The following is a 24,572-nucleotide window of genomic DNA, read 5'->3' as shown; positions in this document are numbered from 1 at the left end:
CTTCTGCACAGAATTGAAAATAAAAGCATTCGAAAGTACATATTTACATAGATGGTTACTTGCAGGATCTTGTTTACTATTCAAGCTTTTTTTTCTGTAGTAAATAAAGCAGAAAAATCCTAAAGTTTCTCAAAATTCAAGTAAAACATTTGACTGTTGCTATCGTTTTAGTGTTATCATTTTCAAGTTAGTTTTACAGGCATTTGGTGTCAGTACTGAAGGCTTCTTCCTTGAAATCACATCATTGTGATTCTCTGTTCCAGTTGTTGAGCTGCAAAAAACTCAGATTATTTGATTCTCAAAAGCAGACCACGTGCTTTTGATAAGGGACTAGTGCATTATATACTCACTGGCAATATAATTTAAGCTTTATGACCATGAAGAGCATTCCCTCCAACATTTGCCGGCGCATAATCTTGTCTTTCAAATTCCTTTGCTCATTTAGGAAAAGTTTTAAGGTATTTATTGCTGTGGCTATTGGTCTTGTGAAGCTCTTTCCATTTGTGTTGGATCACAGGAACTGAATGCTGGAATTATTATTTTTAGAAAGTGCTGCCATTTGTGTTGGCGATAAAATGGATCTTGTTGTTATGGCAACTGAAATCCTAATGTTACTGATTAATGACATTGACATTATTTGATGGAGAGACTCATTTCGTGCTGTTCAGCCCTTTGGAATATTTTAATAAACTTTTTCTTTTAATGTAATAGCATTTGGTGCGATGCAGTGAGTCCTAACAAATCCTTTGTGCAGTTCTTTCCGAAAAGGTGGTCACGTTACCGTAGCTGAGTGATCCTGGGCTGTGTTCTGAGACAGTTGTTTACCAGGAAACTCTGAATACGCTAAAAGAGCGTTTTTAGATCTGCTTTTATAACAACAGTCTGTTTTTCAGGTATTCTAATAATCTAATAATTAGACAGTGGGCAGTGGTTGTTGAAAAACAGAATGCTGCACATCAGTATAAAATGCAGTGTACGTCTCGCCTATTATCTCATAGTTTCCATTTCTTATTTTTTCCTGAAAATACAAAGTTCTACACGCTCCTTCCAGTTTGTCAGTCCACACTCACTGTGGTCAGAAGTGGTAAAGTCAGCCCTGATTTTAGTGAGTGCCATCATATTCCTTTGCTGCCTATCAGTTACAACAGGGCTGGGCCTGAGTTCAGGGTCCATTTCCTCCCCATCTCTCGGTGTCCCGTTTGTATGAATTTGACTGTGAAATAGTTGTAATTATGTTTTTGTTGGATACACATGCACATGTAACCATAAACGCATTACCATGGTGATCAAAGCAAGCATTCAGTGGGCAGTGTAAAATAAAAATATTTGTCTTCAAAAACCATCGAACTTTCCTGTTAATTTTAGCATGGAATCTTCATGCATTGTTACTCATTCAGATCTGAAAAAATAACAGGATGTAGGCTTTATGGTATTGTTGGGAAAAAGGCTGTGGTAATGCTAGTTCTCTAACCACTATCACTTTCAGCTCTTCCTCTGACAAATTATGAAGTAGGTGCTGCCAAGATAAGGCAAACAGAATATATTGTGCTTATAGATAAAAACAGTGTGTCTGTTTACAAATGTCATCAAGAAAGGCCAGGCTGGATGGGGCTGTGAGCAACCTGGTCTGGAGGGAGGTGTCCCTGCCTGTGGCAGGGTGTTGGAACTACACGATCTTAAAGGTCACTTCCTACCCAAACCATTCTATGATTCTATATTTTTTTTTTCTTCTACAGTTTCTTTTCATGACTGCAGAAATAAAAAATGCAAATTCCTTGTTTATCAAAATCATATACGTGAGTTCATGTATGTGCAGTGCAGATGGGAAAGCCTTCTTTGGTTGTAAAGCTTTTCAGTTGTTTTTCATATTTGAAGTAAAAGGCCTTTTTAATGTAACTGACGCTGAATTCTAATGTATATTTTCAGTGAATGTTGTTAAATCCCTACAATTTGCAAATTATTTGAATTTATTTTTATTTTTTAGGGAGCAGATAATAAAACAGTCGACAGAACTGGTCTGCAGAGCTTACAGTGAGTTATATGCAGCTGTGATGGATCCTTCAAATAAATATAAGGATCCAGAAACGATACTACACAGATCTCCTCACCAAGTTCAGGCACTTCTCTCATAGTCGTGCTTCACCCAGATTTATCAGAATCCATAATACTGTCTGTTATTTGCATTGAATTATTTTTCTGTCTTGAATTTTGATGTGTAACTATATATTAAAATACGTAGGAATGCGGTTTTCTTTAATCTGCTTGGCAGAAGTGAAGTCTTTCCTGTGTCTTTGAAAACCTTCTGTAGGCCAGAAAATAGAATATAGATTAAAAATTATTTTAATGCATTCCTGTAATGGAAATGGACCTTGACAATATGCAATCTCTTCAAAAAGAGTAAAGGAGAAAGGTTTTTCCTTGCCTATACGTAATCCTTTCAACTAGATGTTGAATCAGTGTCACTTATGACCTCACCTATATTTTTATTTGCTCTTTTCTCTATTTTCTCACTCCTTTTCTCAGCCTATCATTAATATACACGGAGCCTCTTTAATTTTAATGCAGCTGCTATAGTTTCAATGTCTCAAGTCTTTTATAGCTCATAAATCATTTTGCCATATTTGATGTGTTTTTTCAAAATCTGTTGATTAAATCTTTGAGGCAAAATTCCTGTGTTTTTTTGGCATCCATTGACTTGTGTTGCTATTCAGGTATTTTTGGTAGGAAGAAAAGAATATTTGAATTGCTTGTGTGTACATAACCCGAAACTTCATGCTTTAAATTATTTTTCTAATTTTATTTTACTAGAAGGATTTTGTTTTAGTGAAATTGTTGTGTGGGAGTCCTTATATCAGTTGAAACTTAAGGTTGGGACCAATAACTGTAGGTTAGGAAGATAATTTGCACAGCGGTACGGCCGTTACCTATAGATAGGCATCAAGGGGGAGATAAGCACTCATTCATATTGAATCAGTTGTATATTTAAGATGGATGCTTTTAACAGTAATAATATTCCCCATACAGAACACATACTTAGTGGCAGCCGAATTTAGTGTATGCTTGCAACAGAGCAGGAAGCAGAGGAGAGCAGCAGCAATACATTTTAGTCCCTTGGAAAACTCATGGCATAGATCAGTGTGCTCAGAAATCAGCTTCAGTGCTAACAGCACACTGAGGTAACATCTCCTTTTCTTAATGGGCATAATTTGTTGGTATAATATAAAAAGATTGGAAAGTGTGCGCCCCTGGAGTTCTTGGATGAGGTGTAAATTCTTTTGTAAATGTGAATGTTGGATTTAATCTGTTTTAGAACTCCAGATCTTTAAGAAAAAAATGTCTAGAAGCTTAGGAAAACCTTAATGGAAAATTATGCTCTTCTACTAGGCGAGGCATTTAAATGGTTCAGGTTTTGCATTACTATAGTACATATTCAGGAGGCTGTTCATTGTTTAATAATATTAATATTGCTCAGTATGCCTGTAATTATTATCTAATATGTGAAAATTACATCAGTTGTCAAAAGGTTATAAATTAGCTTATTAATAGATTAACATACTCATAAGAATGAACTTTTTCCTCAAATTAAACTTGACCTCAGTCTCCAGTAATGAGTTGGTAGTTTGCATGAGGAGTAGCAAGAAGTTCCTTCCCATCTTGGAGTTCATGTAGAGACTTATCTCTGATTTTATCTTCTCTTAATACTAATGCAATAGCTATAAAAGTTGTAACTCATTAAAAATTAAGGTCAGTCACTACTTTTGGTCTGTGCAATTAAAGTAAATATCAGAAGGTCAAAAATGAGTAAATAAATCAATAAAAGGCATTTCATTTACTGACTTTAGGCTTCCGTGTTGTTATTTCCTCTACTTGCATTCCTAAAGCAGGAAAGGAAAAGATTGTTCTGTTTGGACCTGCCATTCCCTGGCAGTTCTCATCCTTTCGTTTTACAGATTCCCGGGACTTCCTCACCAGCAGCTGTGGTGCTTCAGTCCTCTAATTGCTCAGGTTGATGGATTGGCCCATAAGCATTGCATTGAATGGGTGGGTGGCAGCACGGGGGCCATATATCGACCAATTTATTGGAGATCTGCCTGGAGTATCCACAGCACATCTACTCTTGGTCCTTAAGCTCTTTATACAAAGGGATGTATTTTCAAAGGGTGAGTCCATTAGCAGTATGCTTGGGAAACTGGTGCAAAAACACGTTTGAAACTGGCTCCAGCAGGCAGTGCTCTCTGCATTCGATGTTCAGACAACCCAATTCTGAGAGTAGGTGAGTAAAGGGCTTCTTTATGCACTGATGCAAAGAGCACTTTTGTGGAAAGCAAGTGAGCTGAGTTCTGGGCCAAAGGAGTTTGGAATCTGCATCTCCCTCGTTCCTGGAGAGCACCCAAACCCTTCACTTGTGTAGCTCAAAATGGAGCTGCTCTGATTCTTCTCCCTTGAACGTAGCAGCAGAAATCGATGCAAGATATGGAAGATGTAGGACAGAACAAGCTAAGAGCAAGTAGTTTGTGATACGTATGTGAGTATACTGAGGAGCCTGAGGTCTAAATTTTCTGACAGTAGTTACTTAGGGACCTTATCTTTGGCCTCCAATTAGATGAGCCCCAGAAGCAGAATCGATACCCCAGGACTTCACCATCCACAGAATTAGCAAGCAACCAGCAAGCCACAGAGCTGAGTTGAACCCAAGGTTGTTCACCAGCACTTAGGGCAGTGCCTCTGTGTTCAATCTTTGCAAAGTTTTTTTTCACTGTCTCTCTATAAATACGCACATCACACTGAAAATAAAATACATTGTTTTAATTATAGAATGCATGCAGCAGCCCAGCCAGAGTAATTTTTTCTAATACAGGAAAAAGAGACATTTAAGGGAGTTTGGAAAGGTGATAATACATTTATTTTGTAATATCTGCATGCTTCTCCCTACTCTGAGTTTTACAACTCTAGCCCTGAATTTTGTCTGTTAATAGACTCAGCTGTAATTATTTTTATTAAAGTTTTTGAAATATGTCTTGGAGGAAAATACTTTCAGAGCCACTAAAGTTTTCCATTCATTTAAAAAAATTCTGGCTGCTCTTTAATCCCTTTGCTTGCCCTGCTGAGTCACTTTGCCATCAACCCAGGGGGTGGGGAGCTTAGAAAATGTTGAAAATGGAATGGAGGGGTTAGGCATATTTCCATGAGCATAATGCACCCTTGAGAAGCAGCACAGACATGGGTGTGGGTTTGTTTGAAATCTGCTGCCACCTGCTTCTAAGGGAAAATGCAGAAAAGAGCCATTTGCTTGTGATGAGGGCACACATTCAAAGCACCAGGGTAGGGCTGGCTGCCCTAAATCAATGCAAGATTGATGTCATGTTTGAATAGCTGGGAGAAAGGAACTGGCAGTAGGAGTGGACGGTGTGCTATGTAACTTAACTCCTTCACATGCTGGATATACTTGCTAGAGGCTTTCAGAACCTCTCTCTGTCTACTTTACCCCGTTTCATTGAAGCACTTCAGAGGCTAAACTGTAGGACAATCCTACAACTGCTGTACCATTTCCAACCCTTGGTAATTTGGAGTAACACGAGGTCCTCCGAGGCATCCAGTGCTATGCAAAGTATAGATGAGCTTGGAGCCAATTTGCTTCATGAATATATTTAAGTTACAGTCATTTATCATTTTTTTAAACTTGGATGTTTTCCTGAAGGCCCTTCATAGGGCATCCTTCGTAGAGGAAAGAAATCTTAAGGCACTGATCCTTGTTCAGATTCCAAATGAAAGCCAATATTTTCGAAGGACGTGTCCTCGTGCTTTGTGCCAGTGGACTCTGAAATCCCCCAGAGATTTGGCTGCTGAATGGCTGCAGCTGGGTGGCCAGGATTCCTGGGGCACCCTGCATTCTGTCTGCTGGTGGCAAGCTGGGACCCTGGGGGCAACAAAACCACAGGTCTCCACCGACCCGCTGCAGGGTAGGAGCTCAGCTTGGCTCATCAGAACGAAACTAATTCTTCAATAAGTTTAACTTCAACCATTCAGTGCTTCGGTAGAGATGTTCACGCTTGCCTGGGGGTGTGTGATTACCAAATGTTCAAGAAGTAGCTGTACCTCTCACAGCACAGAAGTCTTCTGATATCCCAGATATTCATGGTCTTGAGTAAAGGGACACTGATGTAGAGGTGGTGGGGGGAGAAATGGACTGAAACCCAAGACGTTGCTTCTGCCTCGGTCCTTGATCAATCCCTCAGATCTTCACTAACTTCCAGAATCCTTTAACACAATGCTATGGAAAGACGAAGTGCAAAGTGAGGGTTGGAGCACCTTCCCTACAAAGACAGGCTGAGGGAGCTGGGCTTGTTCAGTCTGGAGAAGAAAAGGCTGCGGGGTGACCTCACTGTAGCCTCCCAGTACCTAAAGGAAGCCTACAAACAGGGGTAGATAATAGCAAGACAAGGAGAAATGGTTTAAAGTTGGAAGGGGGGGATGATTTAGGTTGGATGTCGGGGAAGTTTTCTACAGAGAGAGTGGTGAGGTGCTGGAACACGCTGTCCAGAGAGGTTGTGGATGCCTCATCCGTGAATGTGTTCAAGGCCAGGTTGAATGGGGCTCTGGGCACCCTGGTCTAATATTAGATGTGGCAGGGAGGTTGGAGCTTGATCAACTCCCTTCCAACCAAATCATTCGATGACTCTATGAAAGGATAGTTGGAAATGTCCATTTGTCCCTACATTATAGCCTGAATCAGGGTACAATCCCTTACAGTTGACTCTACATACAATGGGGAGATAAAACATATGAGACTCTTCTCTTTAAAAATGAACCTACTTTGCTTTAGTAGTAAGGAAATCTTGTTCAAGCAAGATATGGCTGAAATATGTTTGATGGATTACTGTAGGGTGAGTGACAAAAAAAAATATTCCAGCTGCATATTTCATATTCAGACAGTGAAGCTTTCATTTGCTGCCTCTGTTCACAGATGTGGTATTGTCAAATTGCAGGAAAATGCCTGGCAGACTGTATCATCGACTATATTTAGGGATAAATAAATTCAGAACACACTATTTATAGAAGCCACACAAATAAGCACAGAGTTCTTATCAGCCAAAGATAACATTAGTCGTGATTTATCAAAGTAATCTTTATTTTATGGAAAATGGATAATAGGCTGTAATTTAATCCTTTGTGAATGTAATGTATATTTCAAAGGGTTCCTTTTTGCCAATAAAACCATTTGTTGTACTTGTTAAACTAATTAGTCTTCTTGCTGTTGCTTAGGACAGGATAAAAGATACCCATTAATGAAATGAGGAGGAGAAGATGAGTTTGAAAGTTTGTAAAATATTTCATACTTGCTAGCCAGTTTTCTGATCAAAACAGGCTTTGCTGCAATCCTGTGTTCACTGAGATTGTGCAGAAGGTAGATTTTCCTCTATTTTAATTTCACAATGGATTTCCCCCAGAATTCAGCTTATCTCTGAGCTGGACAACTGCTACAAGCTGCCAGGGCTGCCCGACCTCCACGGTGATGATGGTCCCAGTCCAAGCCTAGCGCTGACAGGCAGGGCACTGTCCCTGGCTGCATCTTGCTACTCCTTGCATTTTTTCCACCATATGCAAACACATTCCAGAAGTTGTGGAGAAGGCAAAAAGGGAAGAAAACAGTGCACATCAGTGCTCCCTGCATCAACCCATGGCTGTTTGCAAGGTAGAAAGTGAGGCTCGCCTGCTGACACTGTGCCCAGGCTTGGCTCTGCCATGCCAGGCATGGGAGGCAGAACACAAACTCATTCCTTGGATTGGCAGTTGACCTTGAACAGAGTCAGAAGTGGGGGAAAGTCAGAAGAGGATACATTTTATTACCTCTTTTTTTTCTTCCGAATATTTTTGGTCTCCTTATTTGTAGCCTAGCAGCCTCATGAACTTTAAATAGGAATTAATGAACGGTTTTCAAGAGATGACTTGCCACTCTTTAAAGATGGCCTTTTTCCCTTAGAAGTGGCTCATAAAGGCCCTCAGAGGATTCAGGTTATGAGGAAACCCCTAAGACCATCTCTTGTCCGCACAGCATGTATCTGTTCTGTGTGGTCATCCAGTTCCATTGTAGAAACTGTACAAACACAACATTTCTGATCCTGAAATATTAGAATCATAGAACCATTACGGTTGGAGAAGACCTCTAAGGTCATCTAGTCCAATTGTCCACTTACCACCAATACTGCCCACTAACCATGTCCCTCAGTGCCACATCTACGTGTTTCTCGCCCCCCTGCATAGATGGTCACTCCACCACATCCCTGGCCAGCACATTCCAGCACCTGACCACTCTTTTGGAGTAAGAGATTTTCTTGAACCTCCTCTGGCACAACTTGAGACCATTACCCCCCATCCTAGTTAGCCCGAACAAGAGGCCGACTCTCACTTCACCATAACCTCCTTTCAGTTAGTTGTAAGGGGGTAATAAGCCTGAGCCTCCTATTCTCCAGACTAAACAATCCCAGTTCCCTCAGATGTGTTTTCTATCCGAAAGTTTTCAGGTCCTTAAATCTTCTGGACACAAAGGTAAGAAGCCCTAACTTCTCACAACCACATCCCCACTGGAAGTGTCATGCTTTCCGGCCCTTCCCTATCTCACTACGAGATGCTGTGCCTTGTTTGAGGACAGGATGTCTCCAAGGCTGCACTATCTGGATGGCTGCTCAAAGGGGTTTCTCAGCTCACCATGCATCAAGTCAGGCCATGCCAAAAGGAGCCAAGTTGGCCCCTGGAGTCCTCTTAAGGGTAATGCTCTGGGTCCACCAGACAGCAAATCTGCTTTTTTGTGCCAGTCTCATGTCAGAGCTTCCGTGGTTTCAAGATGGGCTGGGGACAATTGTATGATCCTTAACAAGACCAAGTGTCAGGTCCTGCTCATTGGTCACAACAACCCAAGACTTCGCTACAGGTCTGTGGCAGTGACTGAAAAGCTGCATGGGGAAAAAGGATCTGGGGTTGACAGCTGGCTGAACATGAGCCAGCAGTGTGCACAGGTAGCCAAGACGACCAATGGCATCCTGACTTGTATTAGAGATTGTGTGGTCAGTAGAAGCTGGGAAGGGATTATTTCCCTGTACTCAGCCCTGGTGAGGCTGGACCTCGAGTAAGGTGTTCGGTTTTGGGCCCCTCACTACAAGAAAGATATTGAGGCTCTGGAGTGTGTCCAGAGAAGGGCAACGAAGTTGTGAGGGATCTGAAGCACAAGTTATATGGGGAGTGAGGGAAATGGGATCGTTCAGTCTGGAGAAGAAAAGGCTCAGGGGTGACATTATTGATCTCTACAATGATCTGAAAGGAGATTATAGTGAGGTGGGAGTCAGCCTCTTCTCTCAGGTAACACTGATAGGAGGGAGAATAGCCTTAAGTTGCATGAGGGGAGGTTCAAGTTGGATATTAGGGATATTGGGAAAGATTTCTTAGCAGAAAGAGTGGTTTAGCACAGGAATGGGCTGCCCAGGGATGTGGTGGAGTCTCCGTCTCCAGAAGTGTTCAAGAAATGTGGAGATGTGGCACTAAGGAACATGGGTTAGTGGGCATGGTGGTGATGGGCTTATGTTTGGATTAGATGAGTCACCTTTTCCAAGCTTAACTATTCTACAATTCAGTGATGGGAAGCACTGTGCAAGGTACAAATACATGCTGCCCTCAAATTTTGTTCAAGAGAAATGAGAGAGTTTTTGAGGGGTTATTTAGCCATGGCCAACTGAAGCTGTAGGAGACTTAAGCAGGATCATAGAATCATAGAACTGCTAGAGTTGGAAGGAGCCCATAAAGATCATCAGTTCCAACTCCCCTGCAGTGAACAGGAAACCTACAGCTAGAACAGGTCCCTCAGAACCCAGTCCAGCCTGATCTTGAGTGTCTCCACCACAAGTCTGGGCAACCTGTGCCAGTGCCTCACCACCCTTATTGTAGAAAATTTCTTCCTTACATTCAGGATATTGGCTCACAACACAGGCTTCACAGGCTTGTTCTTGACACGACATTTTGTGTTTTCTCTGACTTCCCATTTCCTTACAAAGATCCCAGACTGCTGAAACAAGTGGCAGAAAACCAGACAGCCCTTCCTTGCCATCATGCATATGTGCGCAAGCCTCCTCCATTCACAGAGCAGAGCATGAAGCAGAGGTTGCATGAAGCAGGTGCTTTCCTCCACCAACTGACAGGCAGGATTTGCTCCAATAATCCCCACTGCACTGAGGAAAGCAGTGACCTGCATTTTTACCTTCCATTTTTATCTAAGCGCTGAATGATGCGGCTTTTAGCTCAGGCAACTGACAGGGACTGACAACGTTGCAGGAAGGTGAGATGAGGTATTTTTGTGCCAATGTTTTCCCTGTGCTGCAGAACCTGAGTTGTCTTTTGTAAACAGGTGAAGAGGTGGCTGTGGTTGTGAACATGTTCTTCCTTTTTCTTCTCGGAAATTCATTTTCAATTAGTTTGGAACATTGGGTAAACCGGTGCTAATGAAATAAAAGGGTTTATTAGGTTACACAACGGTATGCGGGGGCTTAGGAGAAAAAGTCAAATATTTACTCAGGCTAACTTTAGGAGGCAAAACAGCTAAGGCGATCACAAGGGAAAAAGCTGAAAACCAAAACTTCACCAACCTGGCAGATTCATCAGTTGAACAGGGGATAAAGAACACCACAGGGCTGCTCTGCAGGGAGCAGCTCTGCTTTTTCCAGCTCTTCCTTGCAGTTACTGCATTCACTTCTGCTACATGATCTGATGCTGGCATCAACTCTGCGAAGCTCTTCAGCCTATTAAGACCTAGCAACTTGGAAGATGTAATTAATTTGTACTGGTGACTTCACACACGTACTGTTTTGTGATTTTTCCACTTTCAGTGCAATAGGTGCCTGAGAGCCAAAGGCAGCTCCTGGTTGAGGCTCAGCTCACAGAGGTATCAGCAGCACAAGACTGGGGCTCAGATCAAGAAAGCAACTTCAAAAGAGAAGAACTTTGATTAAAAGTGCCTATTTCTCAGTTTCAGAGAGACGGAGCTCTAACCCCAGGTCCTGCTTTCTACTCCTTTAGTAGGGAAAACGTATACTCAGACAGAGGCAAAGCAAGTGAGCTTGAGGTCTGCACGGAATCACCTGCAATTGAGTTTTGATTTGGTTGACGCAGCTTTAAGTAAGTGGAGATCTCAGCATGGCCTACATTAGCCCAAAATACCACAGTCACAACAGAAATAAAATAATTCATTAGGCACTTCTCCAGCCAGCTATGTACACACGCTCCTGCCTACATTTTCCTGGGCACACAGTGAATGCTGTGACCTCTCCAAGATCTGTTGTGTCCCTGTCTTCCTCGGGATGCCGTACAACCCAAGCATTGTGTCTCAGCCGTGCGGTACTACAGCAAAAAGCAATGCTGAGAACCTTTAGTTATCACCTTCACCTCTATCCAAAAAACCTTGATACCAATGAACAAACCCCATGGTCCTGGGTAAGCATTGCTTGAGATAGATTTAATGGGTATCACTTCTCCATCTCCTGAATCTCCTGAACATTTTCTCACCAGGTTGCTAGGAAATGAGAGTGCATCAGCATTTCTGAGTTTGATTTTCCTGATTTTTTGGGTGCAGAAATGTGTTTTTCATGTCCTAAGATTAGAAATAAAATGTTTTTAGCTTCCCAAGTACCCTGGATGCATTTTCTGGAGTCCTGATGTTCTTAGAAGAAAGTTCCCAGCCCAGCTCCCTCCACAGAAAATGTCATTGAGAGACTAATTTCTAACAAACCAGTAGAAATTGAGTCTTGCTGCATCTAAGTGCTTAAAAATATGAGCAAAATTTAAGCATGTTTATCTGCTGATATTGACACTTTCAGAGAGCCTCTCATTAACCCCAGTTAAAGCTAATCTAGTTGTTGTATCTCCTCCTGAAAGGAAAAAGAGGTGGATTTCATGATAAAGTGTGTTAATTTGCACTCTGGAATTACCTGGTGTTAAATAACACGGAATTGCCCAGTGGTGGTCTTCTTCTACGTACCTACTTTCCAAAACAGATTTCTTATTGATCCGTATCATTGTCAGCTGAGTCTCCTAAAGCCTATGGAAATGCATAGAATGCTATGAATGTAGATGCATATTTTCCTGTGAAGCTTATTCTTTTGAATTTCAAGAAATAATACATAAAACATCTGAGACTTCTTTCAAACTCCCCGATATGCATACAGCTATTTAATATTACTCCTTCTAAAAGGGATGCTTGAAACCAACTCTTTGTGAAAAGCATTAACTGCAACAATTAGAAGTTTTGGGGCACCAACCATGTGGCTCTGCTGGAGCAGGGAACCAGCCCATGCAAAATGTGCTGCAAGTGCAAGGGAGCAGGAGTTAGCTGAAATGCTTTCATTAAATTGCTGGGAGCAAATAGCTTTGGCAGTTTATATATTATGCTGCGTGGGGGTCCTGACTCCTGAAAACAGGAAACCCTGAAATCACAAGCTGGTGGGGAAGAGATTCAGTAGGACTGGAGGAAGCAGAGCAAGATATATGGTCTGCAGAAAGATGCAGTACAGAAAACACTCACCAGAGGCAGAGATTACTTGAGGCAGGAGTTAAGATACAAGCAGCAGAGAAAATACAACAGGAAGCTGCTCTAGACCTCGATGGCAGAGTGAGAAGGCAGAGGAAGGGCTGTGCGGGGTAGATAACGAAGCGGTTGCAGCCCAGGCAGTGGGGATGTGGGGACGAGCAGGATGGGCACAGAGCAAAAAGCATTGTCATCCTTGAACACAGGAAAGAAATGCTAGAGTTACACTCACCTTGGAAGTTGGATATTAGGAAAAAATTGTTCTCTGAAAGAGTGGTTTGGCACTGGCATAGGCTGCCCAGGGAGGTGGTGGAGTCACTGTCCTTGGAGGTGTTCAAGGACTGTATGGATGTGGCACTGAGGGACATGGTTAGCGGACATGGTGGGGATGTGCTGGTGATTGGACTGGATGATCTTAGTGGTCTTTTCCAAACTTAATGCTTCTGTGATTCTACAACCTTCTCACAAACCTCCGAACAGTGAAGCTCACATTGGTGCTGTGCCCTGCTGTGGTGTAATGGGCCACAGAATGCACCCCACAGACATCTGGGGTCTGTGTTGCTCCTGCACAGGAGGTGTGCTGGCTCCGGAGGGCCTCTGGAGACACCTGGTAAGGAAGAACATGTAGAGCTACGTGAGAAGAGGAAGGGAGATAACAGAGGACTGAACACCATGCTGGGAGCAGGCATTGCTTGCTGAAGGTGTGGAGCGGAAGGACAAGCAAAGAAGAGTTCTGCAGGAAAATGTTGTGGTTAAAGCCCCAAACTGCGCAGCAGGAAATCTGGGTTACATTCCTTTTAATCTCTGTGCTTCAACGCTGAGTGTCATGAGCAGCTCGACCAGAGCCAAGAATAGCCATCTGCGGGCTGGAGGGGGCTGAACCCAGGCGGGTGCAAGGAAAGGGCCCCTTGGCTTTGCCTTGCCATCCAAACCGCAGCCCTGAATAAGCAGATATTTTATTACCTGATGCTGTTGGTCTAATCTGAATCTTTCTGCTCCATTTGCACCCTTATCTGGCTGCAGCCTACAGGACAGCAAGGAGGCTGTGCTAGGCCCTGCTGCTGCATTCTGTAGCATCTGCTGGCAGCACAAGATCAGATCTGCTTATCTGTTCTTATTCTGCTTCTCCACTAGTGTCTTGGGTGCCAGATCATTGTCCTCCTCTGAAATGCCAGTTAGCAAGAGCTAACTAAAGGAGGTAGGAAGGCAGTAAGGATACCTATGTGCTCAAGTTCCACATCAGTTTTTAACACCAGAAAAAAAAAAGCTTAGCACCAAATTACACAGAAGGCAGCCCAGGACTAAAACCTGAACATGAGCCCTCTGTGAACCACAACTCCCGTGGTAACAACACCCGCAGGGACACAGCTTTGATCCCACCTGAACATCCACTTGAGGCAACTGCAGTTGAAAGGCCTCCTCATTTTTGGCTGTTACGTTCAATGAGAGGGGAAATTTCTTCATGTTCCACCCAGCCAGATGAAAGCTTTCATTTAGAGTAATGTCTCATATATAAACATTTTTTTTCTCCTACACCAGAGAAGGGCTCACTTTCTCCATCACCATGTTCTGCAGGTCTACTTTGCTACACCACTGCCAGACTGCTAATGGGAGAACCAGTGGGGCACTTGGCACAGGTATTTACCCTCCACTTTGTGGTTCTCATAAATCCATTCGATCTTTTATCTTAAAAGTGAAGATTTGTTCTATGTTAAGACACTCTTTCCCCTTTTGTGGCTTTATCTTCTCTGTATCAGAATTAACTGGCATGATTTTTCTTGCAATTTAAGCTCCCTTCTTTTGTCTCTGCAGCAGTTTCCCATGTAAATCCCACTTCCCTTGTAAAGGCTCATTGCGTTTTCGCTCTTCCTGGAGCCCTGTCTTGTGTCACAAACTGGAGATAGGATCTTTTAACCTTCTCCCGTACTGCCTGATGCTAATCCTCATGCGTAGTCACTTGTGACTAATTAAATTGCTTTCATAAAATCTCACACATTTGCACTGGGATTTTAGCCTGTGGTAATCTGAATTTAAGTAGCTCCGCTGTTTGTTGTTAGTACTTTCAACCAGCTTCTTTTGACTGCAAAAATCTAGGTTCAGAATGTTACTTTTTTTCTATGGGTTCTTTACTCTCTGAATACTAAAGTTGCTTTTGTTGTACTTGGAGATATTCTTTTTGCTTAACTTCAACTGTTGCTTATTTTTGACAGATGAAAATCCTAGGAGGGAAGGTTTTGAATCATTTTCCCTCTCTTTCTTCTCTTTCTGCACCCAGCAGCTGCTCATGCCCTTTCTGCTGGCTTCTATCTCCTGGCTCCTTATCCAGAGGAACTACCCATGATTTATTCACTCAGGCTGTCCAAGGCCCTACCCAGCCTGGCCTTGAATGCCTCCAGAGATGGGGCATCCACAGCTTCTCTGGGCAGAACTGCTCTTAACTGGTTGCATCTTCCATTTTGTGTGTGGGCTTGCTTGCAATACACACTACCCATCATTCTGGATGGAAACAGCCATGCTATGAATCTTTTGTGCATCCATGGGTCTTGGGTATGGTGCGTAAATCTGGTCTCTGCGCCTGGAGGTTATAGTGGAATTAAAAATGCTGTAAAGAATGTCAATTAAATGATGGGACCAGAGGAAGTTAATGAAGAGGCTGAAAAGACTCGATTGCTTCAACTAGGAGAGGAGTAGGCTGAGAAGAATATGGCAGATCCTGTTGTTGTGAAGAAGCATCGTTCAAGACCTATTACCCTTCAAGTTTAGATGATCTTCATCCCGTGGGATCTTCAGTGAAAGTGGTCTCCTCATGGCTCCCATGGAGAACTTCTGACCTTCTGCTCACTCCATCTCCCAGACCACTACAAGAGGGAATCAGCTCAGCTTTCGGTCTGGCCCAGGAAGGTAGATTTGCAATTTCTTTGCTTCCTTGATATTTTGATATATAAAGAAGGTAAAACATACAAACACAAAATTAGTAGGCAAAAAAAGCCTTTTTGAAAAACAAAAGCATTTCTGTGGAAACCTCTTTCTATTGTCAGCAGTTCTGCATGATTCCTGGCTACTTTCTGCCAGGGAATGATTTCACAATCATTTTCAACCTGTTCGTTTTCCAGAAACCCAGACTGAAATTTAAAAATAAATTAACTTCTAAAAACAAATCCATAATATGCACAGAATGGGGGAAAAAAAAAAAAAAAAAAAGGAACAAAAATTTTGCCTTGAACCCTGATAAAGGACAGTGCAATACTGCCCTATTCCCAATTTACCCAGTTCAGCAGGCAGCTGCTGCTTAACTGCCAAGTGAAAAGAGCAGCAAAATGTTCCTGTTTATATCGGTGCTTCTTTCAACCTGTTTTGGTGGCTGTTTGCTTAGCTCTAATTTATCAAGAAAGATACACTAGGAAAGCATGATTCCAGTAGGAAACTTTGAAGCAGAGACCTTTGCTGGCATTGGCAGTGCTGAATGAAATTGTCCCAAAAGGCAGACAAGGCCCAGAAAGAGGCAACATCTCTGGATTTAAGCCAGAGATTGTGAAAACACACTTGGCTCCTTCTTAATGCAGAAGCTTATGCAAGCATCTTCTCCTACAGAAACCTTCCACCCATCTGTGTTACTTAAGAGCCATCAGGTTCCTTATAGTAAGGGTGAGCACAGAGTTCCCTAGAGAGGTGGTGGATGCCCTGTCCCTCCAGACACCCAAGGTCAGGGTGGATGGGACTCTGAGCACCTGATGGAGCTGTAGGAGTCCCTGTTCATTGCAGGGCAGTTTGAACAGATGGTGTTTAGGGGCTTGTTCCAACTCAAACGATTCTGTGATCATATGGTTATGTAACCAGTGTGGTCCTAGCAGCTGTCCCTTCACCACTGACCTCCTCTGTTGCTCCTCTATGGCTTAAAGCAGGTGCTGTCCTTTTTAAATGCAGGAAGAGGGGTAGAAAAGAAGGCAACAAACAGAAAAACAACTCAAATCCTTGTTGCTTACTATTTGAGCTGTCAGAACATCCGCTCTGGAGAAACTGGATACCTTTCACATCAGCAGTGGGGGGCCACTTTTATCACCTACTCACATTATGACGGAGGATAAAAAGCAAAGGAAAGGGAAAAGAAATGCTTCAAGGTGAATGAATCCTCTGGAGGTGCCACAATTTGTCAGATTAGATCAAGGTTTTCTGAAACTTTTGAAGTACCTTCAGATTAAAGGCTTCCTTGGAAACCAATGTCATTCTCTGCTGCTGGTCCACATAGAATTGTAAAATATAACCTGAAATTAGCTGTGATTAGACAACAGACAATGAAATCAGCACCCTGGGATGTCATCGCCCTTTAACCTGCAGTTCATAGGAGACATGACTGCATGTATTTGTTGGTGCCAGCTAACCTTTATGCTTCCAGCCACTGTATTTTGTTTCTGGGCTGTTGATCATTGCCTGGCATAGTCACTTCAGTTGTGCTGTGATTGCTACCTGCATAGCCACTGTGATCTCAGGTTATCTGAAGAATGCTGTGCTATTCAGATACTGCTCAAATATGCAAATATGTGCTGTGGGAATGCCCAGAAAGGACAGTTTCCCATCTGACTTTTATTTTTGCAAAGGAAGACAAACATGAGACTATGGAAAGAACAAAAATATGGTGGGGGTTGTGAACAGGAGGCAGCAGAAGATAGAGAGGTTCTTCAGATGAAGGTTTTTGCAAAATAACAAATACGATTGCCTTGAAAGTCATAGACATTGTTTTCCTGTGAAAATATCTCTCACACAGGCTCCTTAGGCACTTAATGTAGTGTCACAAGATATTTTTAGAACAAAGAAGCTATTGCTGCTATCAGTGTCTAACCTCAAATATCCAGCTGCTTGCTTACTGTTTAAGTCTCTTGCTTTGGTCTTGGCTAACAGCTAGGCATTGCTGAGGCGGTGTGTGCGAGCAGACTTGCCCTGACACAGAGAGTTGAAGAATAGAGCAATCTGTAGAGGAAAGGAGAGCCTGTGAGTTCAAGGCAGAGTTTAGGCAATGCCACTGCTGTCTCTAAGATGAGAGGTAGAAAATCTGAAGATCACGGAATCGTAGAACCACAGACTGGCCTGGGTTGAAAAGGACCACAGTGATCTTCTAGTTTCAACCCTCCTGCTATGTGCAGAGTTACCAACCACCAGACCAGGCTGCCCAGAGCCACATCCAGCCTGGTCTTGGATGCCTCCAGGGATGGGCATCCACAACCTCCTCGGGGAGTTTAGAAGGCATAGCTTCATAAAGGTGGACAATTTCCCTATCCTTTTCTGCTCTTCTTGTATGACTCAAAGAGATGATGAGAACTTCTAGTAGGATATGCTCCAGCTATTCTCAAATTACACTTTCTGTACTTAAGTTTGTCACTTTCTTCAAATGGCTGAGAGCTGTGGGCATGAAGGATTGGTATACCTCACCTAAAAGCTACTTTGCAAAGAACTCTGTTGCAATAAACTGTCAAGGTATGAATAAGGAAAATATCTCAGACCTGAGACACCTTCACTGTGACATTTTCGCACTTGGAAACCATTCTAGCCAATGGAATGGCATTCATTCACAGGGCGAGAGGAGGGTCTGGAAAAGACCTCACAGGCAAAGCAAAGTGCTCAGTGAGACCAAATCTCTTCAGAAGAGAAGAGAGGGGAGGAAAAAGTGTGGCAATAGGAGCTTTATGGGAGCCCTCAGCAAGCAGAGCTGCAGAGCAGCCTGGGATGTAAATCCCCCATCCATCTAAAAAAGATTTCGTCACCACGATGACAGTTAATTGACAGCTGCTAACACCTTTTCTCTTACACTGCATGAGTCATCTGAGCTACACTTAGAAGCAGCATCTAAATTATGGGTGTAATTGCCCTAAGATATATCTTACAGTCAAGTAAAACAAAAAAGAAACTACCAAACTCACCCCAATCAGCTTCAGGAAGGATGTCTCTCTTTAATTGCCTTGCACACCTACACTTGTGATTTAGCTGCCTTCTTCAGTGACTAAATTTAAGTAGGACAAATTGTTTTGGAGGCTGTTCTGGAAGAAGGCAGAAGGCAGCAGTGATGGACAGATGTGGCTTCACAGAGAAATAAATCAGGGCAAGAAAGGATACTGAGGAGTGAGAATGGGTTTGGTGTGTGTATACCATAAGCATGCCTTCTGTTGATGCCATGTTTTCTAGTAGATCTTCTCTCTAGCATTCTTTCTAAGATTTTACATATATTCAAATGTCTTGTAGAGGACACTGTTGACAGGAACACCACCTGTCAGAACAGGCTTGTTTCTTTTCATTCATGTACCCATAGCATAAGAGAAAAAGGTTCTTTCTACAACTATTGCTACATATGTACTTGGTACCTGGGTTTACAGGATATTGAAAATAAGCTCAGTGAAGTGCACCAGGAACATACAGTGGAAAGAGAGGAGCTGGATGAGTTTGCTTGCCCCTGTGCTAGGCAGGAAGCTTATTTTAGGTGCCCAGCATACACACTGTAATAGTATAAAAGTTGTTTCCTTGCTTTAATGGGCTGGAGTCTGTCCAAAGCCAGTGTTACGGACCAGGATGAGCTGAGCCTTCAAAGAGTAATATGGTGCACCTAGACATTATTCACGGTGTTGAGTATATCTAGCTAATGAAAGCATGAGGTGTGTATCAGTCCCGCTGTGAAGCACATCTTCCTTTCCTGTTCTCTTGACGTCAGGAATCTCAATGCCTTTTCTCTATGACACCCCAGCAATTCCAGACCAGACCAAAGACTGCTTGTCCCCTCAAGGCCCTGCAGATCTGCTGCCAGATCAGTGAGAGATGTGTCTTGTGCTGCCAATTGTAGACAATGATGGCTTACCTCTTCTTTCAGAGAAAATGGGGAGATCACAGATCTTTGTAATATCATTCTTGATTCCTTTAACATGTGGGGGTTGTGGGGATACCTCCAAAGGAACAGTTTTTGTAACTGTCATTAAGTACCAGAAGCCAGATCTCTGGGCTTCATAGACCCAGGATAAAATTCCTGTCCTATTAACATGTTTACATTTATTTCCATGCCAACATTTCCAAGTAGATGAAAGACATGTTTGGTGTTTTACCCTTTTATATTCACAGGTACCAAACGTATCTCTGATTTTCAAGACCAGGGAAGACAACAACTTTCAGTGTCCACTCACAGAAGGGATCTTCATTCCCCTTACATGTGGAGAAGTGGAAGGATTGCTATGAGTACACTGATCTGCACAGACTACAACCAGGCACCAAATGTTTCTGAAAAAGTAGTGTGCTTTGAGGCATTCTGTAATCAGTGTTTTATATTCTTCCTTCTTAATATACTGAGGTGATATCATAAAGTGGAGAGATGCTCTAATAATACTGTTCTCCAAGAAATTTCAATAAATGGGAAATCTGTAAAGTATCTGTAACACAGTTTTAAAACCTAAACATTTTCAATAAACTATTTTGATAAAATTTGCAACCTTATAAGTCAAAACAGTATTGGTGGTTTCAAGGATGCCTTAATCTGAGATGGTTTTTAGGTGTTGTTTAATATCTCTAAGAAATATTCACTTCATACAGACTTCAGGTTGCTTTGGTGGTTTATGTACAGTAGTCAGCTGCTTAACACTTTTGTGAATCTGATTAATTTACATTTATGGCAAGTTGATATGTTCCTGTAACTAGCAATGATAGTAAAGCTCTCCCAAAGCATGCCAGCTACAGATGCAAGCATTATAAATACTAAATAGTGTGTATCATCTCATAAATCTGTCCTCTGAGATAATGCAAAATGAGGCACAGTCAGTTAAGATATTAATCATGTATGTTTTAAATCTCTGACAATGAAACTATTTTATGAAATAGCTTTTAAGGCAGTTATAAGAATGGTTCTCTCTCCATTAACACCCACACATGTTTCATAAGCCTCCATTTCACTTCGATAATTTTGGAACTGGGTAGCTTTGTTGTGAAGCTGAGGAAGAAACAAACTCAGTATTCTTCCTGTGCTCCCTGCAAAATGGTGGAGAAGACCTCCAAATTGCTCCCTTATTGAGATAGGGAGATGCAGGATAAGGGAATGCAAATAGCTGGGTGCATTCCCAGTGATGTCTCTGTGCCTCCTGCAGAGTGCAGTTGCATCAAAAGGGGCAGTTGAAGCTGGCACCCACATACATGTTTTGGGAGCATCTAACAGCCCCCAAATTATCTGCTGATGGCTGAAGTGTGAAACAGCACAAAATTTCACATCAAAAACTGCACTGTGCCTGTGTCCGTTCAAATACATCCCCAGGGTACATACATTTACAGGTACTTGTATATATATATATATATATATTCACATCTGCTTCAGGCATGGAGCTTTGGTGAGATGCTGAGAATCAAAATGGTGGCGAGCAGAGGTCTGGAAAGGCTGTGGAGAAAGCAGGGCTCCTTTACAAGACATTCATTGGCTCCTGCGGATAAGCAATGCTTCCCCTCCTTTCTAAGCACTGCTCAGTCCTGAAAAGCTGCTTTCTTCTGTTGCTGCTATTGTTTCCTTCTCTTTATGGCTTTGGAGCTGTGAGGCTGTAGGTACAGCTTTGGCAAGCACCTGCCTCTCAGAGCTGCTTGAGCAGGATCTGAATCCTCAAACTTCTCTTTACCTCTCCCTCTCTCTCCCCTTCTTTCTCCCGTTCTCCTTCCCATTGCTCACACAGCTCATTAGCTTGGCCAGCACACTGTATTTCAGTGCACTGATTTCAAGCTCAGTGCCAGCAGGTTCTCACAGGGGCTGATGAATAGCTGCTGATCTGCACAGATACTTTTTTTTCTGCATTACCTTAAAGGGATTGCTGCTGACTGACAGGAGGGTAAACTACAAACCAGCAAATCCTCCCCTACATTCTATTCCTTTTAACAGCTCTCAGGTGCAGGAAAAAGGAGGATAAGGCACTAGTGCAAGTAATGAGAATATGCATAATTATATGAGATAAGATAAGAAGCTTAGGGATATCAGAGCTCAGGCTTCAGGAGGAACATAACTAACTGGAGTTAAGAAGAGCCACCCTTTGTGGGCTGGGAAACTGTCCCCACACTGCAGGGACGTGACCCACCAAGAGCCATGCCTGCACACTGCTGACAGAGCCCAGGGACCTCCCTGCTTCCCTCTTGTCCTGGAGGGCATAACCTGAGAAATTGTTTTGCCTTGTTTTGATTTGGTACAAGCTCTTCTGCTCTACATTTGCATCCACCTAAGGGTCTTCGGCGGGAAAACAAATACAATCACAGAGTCATAGAATCATAGAATCACCATGGTTGGAAAAAGACCTCCAAGATCATCCAGTCCAACCATTCACCCATCAGCAACTTTTCCCACTAAGCCATGTCCCTCAGTACAGCATCTAAATGCTTCTTGAACATCTGCAGGGACAGCAACCCCACCACCGCCCTGGGTCAGTTCCAGTGCCTGACCACTCTCTCAGAGAAGTATTTCCTGATGTCCAACCTGAATCTCCACTGGTGCAAGTTGTGGCCAATTCCTCTAGATCTATTGATAGTTGCATGGGATAAGAGGCCAAACCCCAGTTCACCATAATTTCCCTTCAGGTGACTGTAGAGAGCTATAAGGTCACCCCTGAGCCTCCTCTTCTCCAGACTGAAAAATCCCAGCTCCCTCAGTCACTCCCCATAAGACTTGTTATCCTCAGAAGGATGAGCTCACAAAGCTACAGGATGCTCCAGCATAAATGATATGCTGAGGAGCAGCTACGTCTCTGGAGCATGAGCTGGTCTAACATCTGTCCCCAGGCAAAACAGAAGGTGTACTGCTGGTTGCTACCAACTCTTCTGGGTTTTGTGCTGAAATCAGATGAATTTGTTGTTGACAGCACGAGAGGTGTGCAGAAAGCAGTTGTGTCCCACAGAAGACTAGAAGGGGAGTGCACTACAGGGATGAAGTATGAAAAGAAATACAAAAACTCAAGAGATCAAATATATTAATGCTTTGTTCCCCCTGTGAAGAGTGCTCCTGCTCTGAATTTACAGCCAAGGGGAGGAGGGAGGCTGGCTTCAGAGGGAAAGCTGAGCAAAGGAAGCCTGCAATGTGGTGACCTGTCTTCTGCCCTCTCATATGAAATTATTTACATCATTCACTTCCTAAAGCTTGCTTCAGTGTACCAGAGAGTTAGCTGTACTACATGCCATTTATTTGCGTTGTCCCTTGGTGCCAAATTCTATAATTGTGTTTTCTCTATATTGAAATTCATCTAGGGACAAAACCCACTCAACAGAGCTTTTTTCCCGGCTCACAAGACAGACAAGATGAAAGAGGTTGTTTTCTGTGTTTTATACACATGAGGATGTGAGATGTCCAGGGTTACACTTCAGCAAATCTTGAGCACATCCACTAAGCAGCAGCACTTTCAAGTGATGTGCTAAATGAGGCCCTTCAGATGCAGCCAAAGTCCTTCAAAAAAAAGGTCCCAGAGCCAGATACCAGACGGGGGCTGGCCAAGCCTAAATCTTCCATCTTCACTATAGGAAGGTATTGTATTTATTAATGTATTCATTCAAGTCATGTAGGTAACTCTTCCACAAGTAATCCAGGAGGCCAAGAAACAGCTTTCAAAGCTCCCAAGATGCAAGGGAACAATGAGAGGAAACTTTTTTTTTTTTTTTTTTCCATTAAAAATAATGAAATACTGTGAAAACATAAAGAAGGGTGCCCCTTCTCAGGAAAGCCACATCAGCTTGCTTGATTCTCAGAGGTTTTTCTAGGAAATAGAATGGGGTTCCTTCAGCTCCTTTTGAAGAGGACAATGTCACTGAATTCCAAGTCATTCATTTGCAGAGACCTAAGACAAATATTTTCCTGAACTTTGACTACCTGAATCAGTAAAAATAATGTTTATATACAGGCACTGATGTTACTGATGACATACTTGGCTGAAATCACAGAGGCTTATCAGTATTCAGGGGCTTCTAAAGTAAGGTTTGTGAAAGTCTAACATATGTGTAAGTGAGCAATTTCCTGTAAATCAATGTACCATACTTTAGATTTCAGCTTAATAGCAAATCTACCCTCCAAAACAAATGACACAATCATTGCTTTAGCTCTATGTGAATGTTGCCCCGTACCATTTTGCTATTTTCTCTTTTTCTTTTAGCAGAAAATTTGTACTCATTGTAAGCTTCAATTACGCTAAATGAACGCTATAAATCTGGAATACCTGACTGTATAATCAGCAAACAAAGGCTGATTTCTTGGATGTTTTCATTAAGAGAATGTACCTTAATAAATTGATAGCAACAAATGTTAGAGAACAGCACAGCAAAACGCGTTCTTGCTTTTTATGGCATGAAGAATGCCTATTCTGGTCATTTAAGGGACCAGAAAAGTAAAACAGAACAAATGCAATGATTCAGAGAGCAAAGAAAGCAAACAAACAACCACACTCCTTCATGGTCTGCTTACTGCAGAAGATGGATAGTTTTCATTTTCTGGGTTTGTTTCATGGCCTGTCCTGCCTCAGCTGATGTAAGCAGACAATGCTCTGCAGCCACTGGATCCTAACCAGCTGACAAATCCTAACCAGTTGACAGACCACAGCATGCCCTCCTTTGTCTTTTGGAGTTGTTATTTGAAAGGCACTTTGCAGCAAAGCAGCAGTTATTACTACTACTGGTGTGAGAGCTATTATGAAGTAGCTCTTACACCACTGATGAGCCTGGCTCAAAACTCCACCTTGCATTTTATTTCCAAGCCAGTACCAAGGCTTAAAGCACATGACTTGTCCTATGGAGTTTCTGGAAGAGGCCTCTTCCGGCAATTCCCAGCCACAAATCCAATGAAGGAGGCTCAGAAGATGCCAAACTGACTTCTCACAAATTGGTAACCCCCAAAGCCACGGCTCAGTGGGAGCTTTTCCTTTTATAACAGAGTCAAGCAAGCATCCCAGCCCTGGCTTCTCTGTGGGTCCCACAGGATGCTGACTGTTGGGCCCCTGCACGTAGGTAAATGTGACGTAGGTAACTGTGTGATGCTGTG

General features: G+C 42.6%; 1 protein-coding gene across 1 annotated transcript in view; it reads left to right on the top strand.

Moving 5' to 3' along the window:
* COG6 (component of oligomeric golgi complex 6) overlaps positions 1 to 3,836 on the top strand; it is a 50,049-nt gene extending 46,213 nt beyond the window's left edge. The window contains exon 19 of the mRNA XM_042838965.1: positions 1,985 to 3,836. Within this exon, the coding sequence (XP_042694899.1) occupies positions 1,985 to 2,132 (148 nt within the window). The 3' untranslated portion in view covers positions 2,133 to 3,836. The remainder of the gene's footprint in view (positions 1 to 1,984) is intronic.
* Positions 3,837 to 24,572: the final 20,736 nt, after the last annotated feature.

Source organism: Centrocercus urophasianus, unplaced genomic scaffold, assembly GCF_019232065.1.
Source record: "Centrocercus urophasianus isolate 14NV4802_14NV808 unplaced genomic scaffold, USGS_Curo_1.0 seq_9, whole genome shotgun sequence".
Taxonomy (NCBI): Eukaryota; Metazoa; Chordata; class Aves; order Galliformes; family Phasianidae; genus Centrocercus; species Centrocercus urophasianus.
This window is presented reverse-complemented; position numbering and strand designations above follow the sequence as displayed.